General features: G+C 39.8%; 1 protein-coding gene across 3 annotated transcripts in view; it reads right to left on the bottom strand.

The window, feature by feature from the left end:
• The window catches only part of slc4a10b (solute carrier family 4 member 10b), a 67,502-nt gene that overhangs the window by 35,300 nt on the left and 18,215 nt on the right, over positions 1 to 13,987 (bottom strand). For all 3 annotated transcript variants that reach the window (XM_036567755.1, XM_036567770.1, XM_036567763.1), the window contains one exon: positions 3,950 to 4,031. In XM_036567755.1, coding sequence (XP_036423648.1) covers positions 3,950 to 4,031 — 82 coding nt within the window. The remainder of the gene's footprint in view (positions 1 to 3,949; positions 4,032 to 13,987) is intronic.

Genomic DNA, 13,987 nt, shown 5'->3' with positions numbered 1-13,987 from the left:
CTCCCCAGGTCCAGATTAGCTGTCCACAGATCTGCAGAGGAGGCCACACTGAGGAGGTGGCTAAATGCTTCCCTGTATACAAAGACTATACTGTAGGAGTTAGTTAAAGGTTACTACATAATTATGACATTACACTTAACTCTAACTTACTGAATTGATTACAAATATACTAAAACATGCAATTAATATTCATTTTCAATATAAATATGCAGTAACATACGCTATGATTCTAAAAATATGATATCAAACACAAGGTTTTTTTTTTGTATGTGTGTGTGTATGTGTGTCAGTTAAAGTACAGACCTATAGCTAATCTCCCTATTCGTTACAGCCAATCCACAAACCTCTCACATAGATATGGGTGACAAACCAGCATAAAGGGTTAGTAAGAGCTTCAGTGCACCTTGACATACATTATTATCTAAGTCTCTAGAACTGTACTGGAGGGATGGAACACAATTCTTCCAGAAGATATTCCCTCAGCTGGTGTTTTAATGGTGTTAGTGAAAAGCATCATCTAACATGTTGGCCCAAAATTTCCCATGTGTGTTTAGACCTGGTGACTGTAAATGTCATAGAATATGGTTAACCTCATTTTCAGACTCATCGAACCATTCAGTGACTCCTCATGCCCTGTGGAAGGGGGTATTATCATCCTGGAAGAGCCCGCTCCCATCAGGATAGAAATGTTTCATCATAGGATAAAGTCAAAAACACTTTGTAGTGATTTGTAGTGACTCTTCCCACTAAGTGGACAAGTGAGTCCAAACCAGGCCAAAATGCCTGCAGAGCATAACACAGCCACCAAAACCCCTCAGTGCCAGGGCAAGTTTTAGCTCAGTCACCTGAGGGCCAGTTGCTCATCTGTTTTTCTTATTAAATACTATAAAACAAGCATCACGGTCATTGAAAGAGTGCTTATAATCACAAATACCACCCCAATCACTGATGTCTTTCGTATACATCTAAATGCAAATGCCACTTTAGTCACTGTTTCTACTGGAACACTAGCCAGTTAAGCAGTCTTTTGTGACTGAAGCTCCTGCCACCCGCGCTCTAATCACAAACCCTCTTTCAAAGTCACTTAGGCCAAAGTCAGGTCAAAGTTTATCTAAACAGTGCTTTTTACTACAGGCGTTGTCACAAAGCAGCTTTACAGAAAATTCCAGGTCCAAGCCCCCATGAGCAAGCCAGTGGTGACAGTGGCGGGCAAAGACTCCCCAAGAGCAAGAAGAGGCAACCTTGAGAGGAACCAAGAAAGGAGAAAGGAGAACCATCCTCCTCGAGACCAGATAACAAAACAATAACACAAGAGTAATATGAGCAAAGAATAAGGCCTTACTATTCATGTAAAATATTAAAATATAGAGAAAAGAGGGGAAAAAACAGCCTGTCCTTGGACAGAAGTATTTAGATTAAGCAATAACTGACACAGTGCCACACTGCCACAGTGGTAACTGCTTAATTAATTAATGTTTCTGAACTCATTTCTTCATGTTTTTTCTTAATTTTTGTGGTCAGCAATATGCTCAAATAAGGACTCTGGGTCCAAATCGTTTTTCTTGGTAGTTTCTCCCTTTGCCTGTGAACTAAGAATTATACTATGCATATACTTTCATGCACATGCTTGGTTGGAAACTAAAACAATAATGCCAGCTATCAGCTATTTTATTGTCATGTTAGGGAGCTGACCTGCATATTTGTCAAAACAAAGTAAATTCTATTTGTTGCCACTGATCAGAAGCACACAGAGCAGATGGCATCTGAACTAGTCCCATTCCAGTGATCATGAGCTCCATAATGACATTTGGAAACAAAGTCATCTTAAAGTGTAACTGAATGTAGTGAGATCTGATTAGTTAACAGTGGGGAAGCATTTAAACAGCGCTGAGTCCCACTGTCTCTAACACTTGTGCTGTTCGCTTAAGTAATTCAGCAGAATAATATGACAGAGATTAAAATTCATATTAACACTGCAATAAGAGAACACACACAGAGCTCTTCTCTGTGGCAACAGTTTCTCTCCAGCTATAGCCAGCCTGCATTCTCTAACCACAGAGAGAGGGAGAGAAATAGAGAAAAGGACAAAGAGAAAGAGGGGGGTCTAGCTTTTCCCTGAAGGGCTGTGTGTTAGTGCTGGTATATGAAGCAGGGGAGCATAGAGCTGCTTCTTCTCTCAGACGCAATACAGTCACGACACACTGCTGATAACCAGCAGCTACAACACACATGAACACTGGCAGCACACTGGAAGCACTGCCCCTCGGCAACCTCACTAACATACCCATTAACTGTCTCCACCACATAAAGGAGTTATGACATTCTTAAAATAGCTGCTTCTGCTCTGCTGTATGTATAAAAATACAACTGTCAGGTGTCTGAAAATAACTGAGCAAAAGAAAATAAAGGAAAAAAAGAAACATCATTATTTCAGATCCATGTGGGTGACTGAGGCTAGACTCAGAGACAATAACAATTAGATGCCCAATTGTCTCTCTGCCCTAAAATGAGATCCTATAATTATGTTCCAGGTTTTATACAATGCATGTCTAAATAAGACCACTACTGCCGCTTTCTTCACCCCTCAAAAGGCACAGCAGGATACAGAAATAGCTCCTTTAGAGATTCACGCATGTTGCTGACGTCATATGGACCCATCTGAACTAGTGCTGTCTTCTCTTTTCCCCTTGATCTGTCCTCTAGAGACGCTCTCTGGGTGCAAGATACCATCCACCCATCCAGCTCCTTCACCTCCTCCCTCTCCTCATGTCTCCTGAGTGTCATTCACCCACCCACCCACCCACCCACACACAAACACACACACAAACACACACACGCTAACACACACAGACACACACACTAACACACACATTCATAGACCTCTCACTCTCTGTCCTTATCTCTCTTCTTCTTTCTTCTATTCTATATTTTTCCTTCTATCTATTTTCTTCTGTCTTTTTTCTTCTTTTTCCTTTTTTCCTTCTTTATCTCTCTTTTTATTTTTCCTTCTCTCTTTCTGCCTTTTCTTCTCTCTCCTTTCTTTTTCTTTCTCTCTATTTTTCCTTCACTTTTTTTCTTCTCTATCTCTCTCTCCCTCTCTTTCTCTTCTTTATTCTCTCTTTTTCTTCTCTCCTTCACTCTGTCACTCCTTGTCTCTCCTCCATCTTTTTCCTGCTCTCTCTATCTCTCTTAGAGGTGTAACGATTCACAAAATTCAGGATTTGATTTGATATAACAATGGTGTCTTAATTTGATACATTTTTAAAAACTGCACAGAGTGACTGAAAATGTGCCTTACATTAACATGTTGATGCTTCCATTTTCAGTTTATTAGAGCATTCAACATTATACAGGTATTTTATGTTTTTAAAACAAAAGCTTTATAGTGTCCCAATCTCACATTCTAGCCATAAGCTAATAGAATAGCCTTGAGCTAACAAATTAACCGCAAGCTAACATGCTAGTTACAATACAATGATACAATACAATATGATATACAATACACTTTGATACAATATATGTTGCATTGTTGCATCCCTAGTTTCTTTCCTTCTCTCTCCACTTTTCTTTCTCTCCTTCCTTCACTTCTCTTTATTTCTTTCTTTTTCTCTCTCTCTCTTACACCCTCACACACACACATGTGCACATCTGCTCTGACAGGCTGTGCTGCTGGTGGGATGTAATCTTGATTTCCACCCACACTTTCTCTCTGTGTCTCCCTCTCTCTTTCTCTCTCTCTCTCTCTCCTCACACATTCACCATCACTTCTGTGGACTGACGTCGGCCTGTGTGTGTGGGCACATGCGCACTGCATGCGCACTGCACAAGTCTTTCTATGTGTTTGCTGCATGTGTCCTTGCCTGTGTGTGCGTGTGTGTGCTAGTGTATGTGTGTATGTGTGTATGTGTGTGTGTGTGTGTGTGTGTGTGTGTGTGTATTCTGTCATTACCTTCTAGTTCCTCCTTTTCAAAGTTGGCCTTGAGCATGGAGCGAGTGCCTCCTCTGTCCACCACTGCCTCTTCATCACCTCTCTGAGAGAGACATAGACAGATAAAATGAGTAAGAGAGAGAGAAGGGGGGAATAAAGGAAGAGAGCATAAGAGAGAGAGAGCAAGAAAAAGAGAGATAGCAAAAGAGGGATAAAGAGAGATAGCAAAAGAGGGATAAAGAGAGATAGCAAAAGATGGGAAAAAAAGAGAGAAGAGAGAGGAACAGAAGGAAAACAGTCAGAGACCCAGATAGAAAGAGAAGGAAAAAAAGAGATAAAGAAAGACAAAGAGCAAGAAAGAGACAAAAGGAAAAAGAGAGAAGAAAGAGAGAAACAGGGTAAAAGAGAGAAAAGTAAAGAGAGAGAAAGAGAAGACAAAGAAAGACAGAGATAGAGAGAAAAAGAGAGAAAGAAAAAAATGAAGAGAGGAAGAGTGATAGAGATAGAAGAATAGAGAGAGAGAGAGAGAGAGAGAAAGAGAGAGAGAGCGAGAAAGCAGTGAGTAGTGATGTTCAGTGACAGAGGGAAACAGATTCTCTGTCCATGCTGCTCTGTACCCTCTCTCTCTCTCTGCCAGCCCCATGGCTCTCTTCCAACTCTCACATTCACACAGTCAATAAGCTGCCAGGGTCACACTCACCACACAATACTGCACATATTTCTATAAGAGGCTGCTGTATGGGTGGTTACTGGATATAATAAATGCACCAGGTTGCCAGTTTACTTACACTCGTCACATATTTTATCAGTCCCATGCAGGGGTAACTTCTAGGTTTACAATTACTGAATGTAGCCCATCTGTTGCTGCACGATTGATCAGCCCCTTTGCACCTGATCTATCAAGAGCCATAGTCCAACACTTGACCACCACTGACCACATATTATTTAAGTGGTGGACCATTCTTAGTACAGCAGTGACACTGACAGAGTAGAGACATTTTAGTGTGTGTAGTGATGGTACGAGTTTATCAGGCACAGAGATGTTGCTGGAGTTTTAAATACCTCAATATCACTGCTGAGTCGAGAACAATCTTCCAACCAAAAACATCCAGCAAACAGTAATTCTGTGATCAGAAACTCCCACTGACATGTTGGTATCACAGCTGTGCGAAGAACAGTCAACCACCCAATAATGTCTGGTCAGTGGTGGTCCTACGATCGTCCCTTTCATTGAAGGAACAGTAACTGTACACCTAAAAAGTGAGCCTATATTGTAGTTATACCTGATAAAACAGACAATGAATGTAAATACACCTTTGAGTGCCTAGACGATAATATATGCTGGTCACTTTATTGGAAGTGCTAAAGTACAGTTAGAGACTGTAGCTCATCTGTTGCCAGGAACAGGAGTGCTAGCCATCCTCTAGCCCTTTATCAACGGTCAGTTTCTGAATGCCAAGCACCACTCTTGGCTTATTTTCACGTGGTAAACTACCTTTACTCTAGAAATGACACCAACAATCGTAGGCCAAAAGTAGAGCTACTTACATAGTGGACCTACAAGGCGTGCCTCATAAACTGGGCATTGAGCACAGGCCCGTACACAGACCTTTTCTGGGGGGACTCAAAGGGGAAAACATTCTTTTTCTCATCTAACATTCTAATCATGTTTCAGAAGAAAGCAAACCTAGTGTTATTAATCTTTCTCAAAGCAGCCTAAAACATTCAGAACAAACCATGACAAGAAACTAAACCCAACTCTCGGCATATTGGGCCGTAAATTCAACCACTACACTATCTACTTATTACAGATAACAGAGTTATCATTCTCTTTAAGCAAATGATCTCTTTAAAAGATCTGCATTGTCTTAAATCTGTGTTTTTTATTTTGTATATTTTTATAATATTTAAATATCAAAAGAACAAGCAACATTTAAACAAAGGGAAATAGCCAAATACACATTAATTTGTTTGGCTATAGTTTTAACTGTTGAACAACATTCAGGTGAAGAAGCTGAGCACATCCTCAGTCATGAGACAGCAGAGACAGAGAAAAACATTTCGGGCTAGCTAACCAGTTTAGCCAATTCCTGTAAGATATAAACAGCCACAAATCTATACATTGAAATGCTCATCTATTGAACTTGTTTCACTCACAAGGCTGATGAACTTGGACCACTAAGTTTGCAATGGAATATGAAATTTGCTCTCCATTCAATAAACCAGCTAATTTTAAGAATGAGCACTCGTTCAGAAACACCAATTAGTATTCCAAGCCTGTAAAATGATGTTGGAGGCAGCACTGGTGTATTTTTGCCATATTGCCCACTCCTACTTTAATCACCAAATAACCAAGATGCTTTTTTAAAAAGATTAAAGGGATTTTTAAGGCTGTACTGATGCATGCATCCACAACAGGTATATGTTGTCTTAGATGAAAGGGGTGCCCAAGAGCAATGAAGCCCCTCCTGGAAAAAAGTTGCACTGGTTTTGCATACATATACCAAGTTTCTGTGTAAAGTCTTTATTAAATTTGCCGTAGAAACTGTATTTATACTGGCATAGCTGAATAATGACATGAACCTCAAACACTGTTGTTTTCTCCTTTAAATACAAATCCTGCATTTGCAAAAAAGGGCAGTAAAATGGGCAAATTCCAAAATTCTAAACTGTTAAATAAGCCTTCACTCATTAATATTTACACCTCCAAAATTTACTTACGACAACGGAGGAGAAATGAACTGCTCCAGGCTATGAAGGAGATGTTGACACTTTTTAAACCTTTTCCAAGGAACCTAAAACTTGCTTACCAAGGTCAACTGACATGGTTGATGTTCATTCTAAAGGTTGAAGTTGGCTTCCTCTTCGCCAGCTTCTTAATCAAATGTTCTGTTCCACCTTAAATGCTACAGATTGTACAGCTGCCAGAATGTAACTGCAGCACCATTTAAGGTAGCATGGAAACTTCACAAAAGCTGGTGAATATGAAAGCCAACTTCAGTGCCTACATCTTTTACGAGATCCTGGACAAATTTTATTCACAATTGTTAGTTTGCTCTGCACATTTCACTCCTGGCAGTTTCTCAAACCTTGGACAATATCAAACAGGCTCCTCCAAGCATTTGCCTCTGAAAAGACTTAAGAGAGGGGCAGTTTCAGCTTTATTAGCATCACAACCCTGACCACAACCTCTAATTAGCAGCCATGATGTGATTTTACTTTTGGAGGCTGAAGCCAAATCATCTTTAATTGAAAGTTTCATATTGAGCTAACAACTTTAATTTACTTTGTGTTGTTGTCAGTATCGAAAGCAAGTAGCTAGTATAGGTAACATTAGCTATTAGCAAGCTCCATGTAACTAGCATAGTTAACTAAATAGTATGAGGACCTAGCTTATTTATACGGAGGTTCATTTTATTTTCCTGCCTGTGTCTATTTCAACATGTTTCCTCTGTGTGAGCCATGCAGTGCCTCGCTGTAAACCAGCAAATCAGAGCAGAGTTTATCAAATTATTCATGAGCCCCCAAAAAAGAGAAAACAGCTCATTTCATTCTAGGACCAAATCACAGGTCTGTAAATGGGCATGTAAAACTGCAGGTGGGCATTTTACACCCCAAGCAAAGTCTCATACCTTCTACACAGACATCAGAGAACCATTTAAAATGGTGAATAATGTAATATATGGCACCTTTAAGTCCTTAGTCAACGCTAGGTAGATTCAAACTACCCTTTTACTAAATTTGGTCGCACCAAAAACGTCATGTCTAAACTAGTAACAACTTACTAATGTGTAAACCGCTTTAACATGGTGATAATATGTTCAGAACTAACATACAAACCCGCAGCCTTGGGAACATGATGGCAGCTTGCACTGACTTTTTCCATATCCAACACATACTTAACCAATAAAGAGAACAATGTGTACAAGTTGAACTGAAGAAAACTGAAAACTTGTAGCCATTGCCTGTTTATTTTTTAATATTTCCATGCAATAATCAAATGTGCAGCTTTTTAAATGGTCAACCGAAACAACAGCAGCATCGGTTTAGGCTTTTCAGCAGCCGCTGAGTATCTCTGAAATGGAGCTGTGGCGGTTGGCTTCATGTTCAGTGTTAAACCAATGCAATGATTAGAGCTGTGAGTAAAATCACACCATAAAGCATTTAGTATTTTTAGCTCAGCTAACTGAAAAGGTCTTTTTTTTCTATGTGGATTCCACTGGTGTCCCCAACGCCTAAATATTTAGTTATTTTTAAGCTCAACATTCAAACTAGTTTGTGTGGTGCAAACCTTTTGATTTAGTAATGTGAAAACCTGGACTTAGTAAACATTTAGGTTAGTACTAGCCTACGTCTGAACTTATGTACAGCTGGTCCAACCGCCCTCTGGGGTCTATCTGTACAAGTGCCTGAGTGAGTATATATACAGTGTACTGTTCAGCCTGGAGGACAGAGCAGTAGGCTACTGTTGTCATCATGTGGGAACTACCCAGTCATTTGTGTGTATAACAAGTGACTATGCATTGTCTATGATCAAAGGCAGGAACAAATATATATATTGTTAAATAGACTCTTAGCAGACATGCTCATAAACACATAAAAATCTTTATACTACTTTCCAGTTCATTTATACGTTTTCCAGTTCAGTAAATAGAGATATAATTGCAGGGAGCAGGAAAGATGTATAAAGATCTTAAGACAGAGATAAAGTTTTGCTTTTATAATGAATTTCACTGCACAATCTGCATAATGTATTCTCTGCCAGCTCTGGCAATCCCTGACATTTTTGTTTTTAGCTGTACAATCCTCAGCCTCCTCAGCCAGTGATACTGTAGTAGTAGTAATAATCTCCACTCTCACAAAGCTAACATTTTTCTGTCTGCTTATTGCTGAAGATAATTACACATTCTAATCCTCTCTGACCTTTTGTATTCTCTTTCATTGGGCAGGAGAAATGAACACACTCTCCAACTTCAGGAGACAGTTACCATGGCTACTAATGTGGTCAACAGTGCCAGTCTCTCACTACGAAAGCAAATTGGCTCCTATTTTTGAATCATTTCACTGCATACCAAGAAGTGCTTCTCCCCAAGAGCCCAGTGATTCACCGGTTCACTACTTTGAACTTCGGACTTTTCAGCATAAAGATCCCGAGGTAGTCCAGACAGGTCAATAAATATGAGCGCCGTCTGACTCACCTCGTATCACACAGAGCAAGACGTTTATGTGATTGCAGGTTTGAGGTCGTGAAGCTGATCCATTAGTGCGTGATTATGAGAGTCTCAGGGAGAAGGAGAAGTGGCTCAGATCAAAGCACAGTTATGCTCTGACGCTCTGCTTAATGTGGGCTGCTATGAGATGGAGAGAGAAAAAATAAACCTTTAGACATTTCAGTTATCTCCGGTGATAACAAAAGGATGATGTAATTCCACATGAATTATTTCTCACTTGTAGCTAATTGAAACAAGCAAAGAAATTTTATTGAAATTGCAGATTCTACATTTTTAATCAATACCACCACATTTATGTTCATAACAAGAAGAGGAGGTATTTTATTCTGATTTGAAATTGAAGAAAAGTTATTGATTGATTGATGATAGTTATTGATATATGTTCAGTCTTGTTCTGTAGAATAATTAACTTTAATTTAGGGACTATTTTGCATTATAACTCTCTGCTTGTGACCAAAGGTATGTAAACACCCCTCCTAATTACTGCGTTCAGGTGTTTCAGCCAAACCCATTGCTAACAGGTATATAAAATCAAGCACATTGCCATACCATCTCTACAGACAAACACTGACAGTGGAACAGGTCATACTGAAGAGCTCAGTGGCTTTTTGGCACTGTCATGGGATGCCACCTTTGCCACAAGATAGTTTGTAAAATTTCTGTCCTGCTAGATCTGCTCTGGTCTACTGTGCGATTATTATGAAATGGAAGTGTAGGAGCAACAGCAGCTCTGCCACGAAGCAGTACAAACTCACAGAGCCGCCGAGTGCTGATGCGTACAGAATGTAAAAATTGCCTATCCTCTGTTGCGTCACTCACTACAGAGTTCCAAACTGCCTGTGGAAGCAACATCAGCACAAGAACTGTGTGTCAGGAGCTTAAATAAATGGGTTTCCAATCCTGAGATGCTGCACACAAGCCTAAAATCACTATATGCAATACCAAGTACCAGCTGGAGGGGTGTAAAGCACGCCACCACTGGACTCTGGAGAGGTGGAAACATGTTCTCTGGAGTGACGAATCATGCTTCACTATCTGGTAGTCTGATGGACGAATCTGCATTTGGTGGATGCCAGGAGAACACTAATTCATGGAATGCATGGTGCCAACAGTGAAGTTTGGTGGAGGAGGGTTTATAGTCTGGGGCTGTTTATTCAGGGTTCGGGCTCAGCCCCTTAGTTTCAGTGAGCTGGGGTTTGGGCTAGGCCCCTTTAGCTACAGCATACAAAGACATTTTAAACAATGATATGCTTCAAGCTTTGTAGGGGAGGCCCTTTCCTGTTCCTACATGGCTGTATACCTGTACACAAATCGAGGTTCAAGACATGGTTTGACAAGTTTGGTGTCGAGGAACTCCTTTATCTGCACAGTGCCCTGACCTCCACCCCACTAAACACCTCTAGAATGAATTGGAAAGTCAATTGTGAGCCAGGCCATCTCATCCAACATCAGTGTCTGACTTCGTAAATGCTCTTTTCACTGAATTGGCAAAAATTCCCACAGACACAAAATTTTACGGAAAGCTATACCAAAATAGTGGAGGCTCTAACAGCTGCAAAGGGGAGCCAACTTCATATTAACGCCGAAGGTTTTATAATGTGATATCCAACAAGCGCATATAGGTGTGATGGTCGGGTGTCCACATAGTGTTCCTCTCCACCATGAATGTATTTAAAAAGTGGGCCAAAGGCTTATCTGAAAACTACTGTAAAACAATGTTTCAGGCATCATGCAACATATTCATAACCATTTCATCTAATAACTTCCTGTGATGTAGCTTTCGGAGGCATTAAAAACTCTGGATGTCTCACAATGGTTGTAACGAAAACAATTCTGACTTGATAACGTTCTCTAGAATGGTGCAATTCGTATAAAACCACTCTGAATGTCTTTGTTTACAACTATTTAATTATTATCTCAGTGCCCTTCTATATCACCACAAACTGAAGCACTCATACACCAACACAGGTAAGGACATATATAGACAAACTAATCTTAGCAACAGTTAGAGGGCAGGAGCAATCCCTGAAGGACAGACCTCATCAGTATAAAAAACGACAGTATACGTGATTTAAAGAAGGCTATTGAAGAAGACTCTTGCTATCAAATACTCAGCAGCTCTCAGTGCCTGCAGCAGCAATGTGTGTCCAGCAGGAACCGCACACTATAGGTGCTGAGCTGACTCATTTCCTGTCGTTCTGCGTCCACACACTCACATCTCCTTCATACACAGCTTGCAACTCACCCTGTCCAATAATCTGACACTTATTTTCAATGCTTGCATTTCTTCATGATGCAAAGCAGTAAGAGGGGGAACACTCGTCTACACTGTGATGGCTTTAGTGAAGGATACAACAAATTAGGAAATACAGGGGAGTAACAGAGAAATGCTGGTTGTCTATATTCATGAAAGATGTATTTGACAAGAGAGTGTGCTTCTAACACAAGAGGTCAGTTAATACTGATGGGAAAACAGACACAGACAGCCCACAGTGTCTGCACACAAGTACACATGCTGAGTAAAAAGCAACCTCAGTGGTCCCCTACTGAGAGAGCGCTGTGTGTGTGTATGTGTGTGTTTGTGCATGCATGTGTGTTTCTTGAAAACAACAGGAGTAACCTACAATTACAAGTCCAGTAAAATAGTCCTGACCTTGTGCTGTCTTATAAAAGCAACATGTTATATTTTTTAAAACTAATATGGCAAAATCATCCCTTTTTTGTTACTAAGCTTAAGGTTAGGGTAAGGTTTAGGATTAGGCTTCTTGTTAAACAAAAGTAAAGATTTTTAGTTAAAATTACTACTACTATTAATACTATTATTACTGAATCAAGAGAAATAAAAACATGCTAAAACATGGTGTCTGTGCGCTGCTGCGATCCGCCCTAATGTAAAGCCTGAAATAGTATTTTAAAGGTAAGAGACATTAGGTCAGATTTTGAAGGAGTTCCCACATCATAAGTATTTACATATTAAAATCACACAAACAGGTTAAAAAAGAAGGTCCAGTTTGATGTTTAGAGTTCAAATGCACACTGTACTGATGAAGACATGATGGGAATAATTCACTTACATCCTCGGTAGACACGTTCTAGTCCCCTTTGAATACTCTTTCAACACACTAACGGGTCTGAAGCACAACCGACGTTACACAATGTTCTTCTGCATGTTGCAGGCAATTGCACATTTTCACAAGGGAGGTCTCCAAATCCCCCAAACTTACATCGTGAAGCTTTAGAGGAAAAACCTGAATAAATGAGAGGGGAAACGTTAACCAGTGCAGGTGTAGGGGAAAGTGGGGCAAAATCTAGCGCATTTTGAAAAGAGTTTAAGGAAATTTAGGGAGATTAATATATTTTTATACATGCAATCTATACTTCTCTGCTACAAATGAAAACATGAACTTAGTTTTGAGCACCTACTATTTGTGAACAATTTAGCCTAATGTAGAGTGTGTGCAAATGTTACAACTAATCCCATGGACAGTTGGATTTATAACTCCCTAAAACGTCTGCTAAATCAATGCAAGCACAATTAACTGAATACAAGTCTGTGTTGTTTGAATCATACAAGCGTTCCAACCTAAATGCATACAAATTCATGCATTTATAGCATGTTTTGATGATTCCGTGCATACATTTTTTTTTAAAGTTGACTGTTTTGAATTTACATTGGAGAAATATGAGATGAGAATATGAGAAGACTTCTCTCATTGTTTACTTTAGAAGACTTAGTTAAACTGCATTACAACGAAGACTGTAATGTAGCCTTTTCAATGAAAACAAATTTCAGTAAGTAGAAAGACGGAAAAAAGCACGGCTTAAAAATCATTTATCTGACCTATCCGAGAACTGTCTGGGCATAGTCCTAAAATTCTGATGAGTGTGCGTGATTCGCATCCCTTAAGCCACTGCTACTTCACTGAAGCAGAACTAAACACAACAGCTCAAATGGAAAGAAATGAGCGGAACAGGCTCAACATATGCAGTTCATGTTGTAGACTCCCCCACTGTGTTTGTGGATCATTAAAAACATTATCCAGCTTTTATATGGTGACGTCTTAAAAATGGGCCAGGGTCTTATTCACATTTCTGCTGGATGTGCATGCAGGGAATTCTGCTGTGACCAAACAAACAGATGAATGAACATTCTTGCTAGTTCAGTTAAGTTTGCTCGGTTAGCTGTTGCTCGTTGTTAGCTTTATCGTAGTAATTATCTCCAATTCCAAAAGAGAGAAAGAGACCATTAGGGAACACAGTTCCCTAAAGATGCATAAGCAGGACAAACCACATCAGCCTTGTGACTGGTAAGGACACTGCTTACACACGTGTGACTCAAGATTAGGACCACTAAAGCTACATCGAGAGAGAAGAATGTTGGCAAAATACACTGGACACTGGAAAGTTATTTACAAGACAAAGTTTACACATGCATGTTGTGTCCCCACAAAAGCAAGATTAACCCACTTACAAAGAAAATACGGATTTAGGTTCCGTGGGGCTTTAACGTTCTCAAGTACGAGTGATGGTAGTGATCCCCCAGCTTTGTGACAAAGTTTCTCACACTTACCCTTCCTTAACCTCCTGAACTCTGAAGCCCCACAAGTCAGTTTCTCACTCTAATAACCATATAACTCATAGAACAGTTTCCCAGTAGTTACTGAATAATTAGTAACAGTATCTGAACAAAATGTTCTCTGCAGTTAAAGGGGTTAAAGTGCTCTAGACAGCCAAACATTTAATAGTACTGTATTTCTCTAATGAGTAACTGTTTGTCACTACATGTACACTACAGTACGTGTTTCGTTCTTGGTACATTTGCATTCAC

This window comes from Colossoma macropomum, unplaced genomic scaffold, assembly GCF_904425465.1.
Source record: "Colossoma macropomum unplaced genomic scaffold, Colossoma_macropomum, whole genome shotgun sequence".
NCBI classification, from domain to species: Eukaryota; Metazoa; Chordata; class Actinopteri; order Characiformes; family Serrasalmidae; genus Colossoma; species Colossoma macropomum.
Note: the sequence above shows the minus strand (reverse complement) of the source record. Positions and strands in the feature narration are given on the sequence as shown.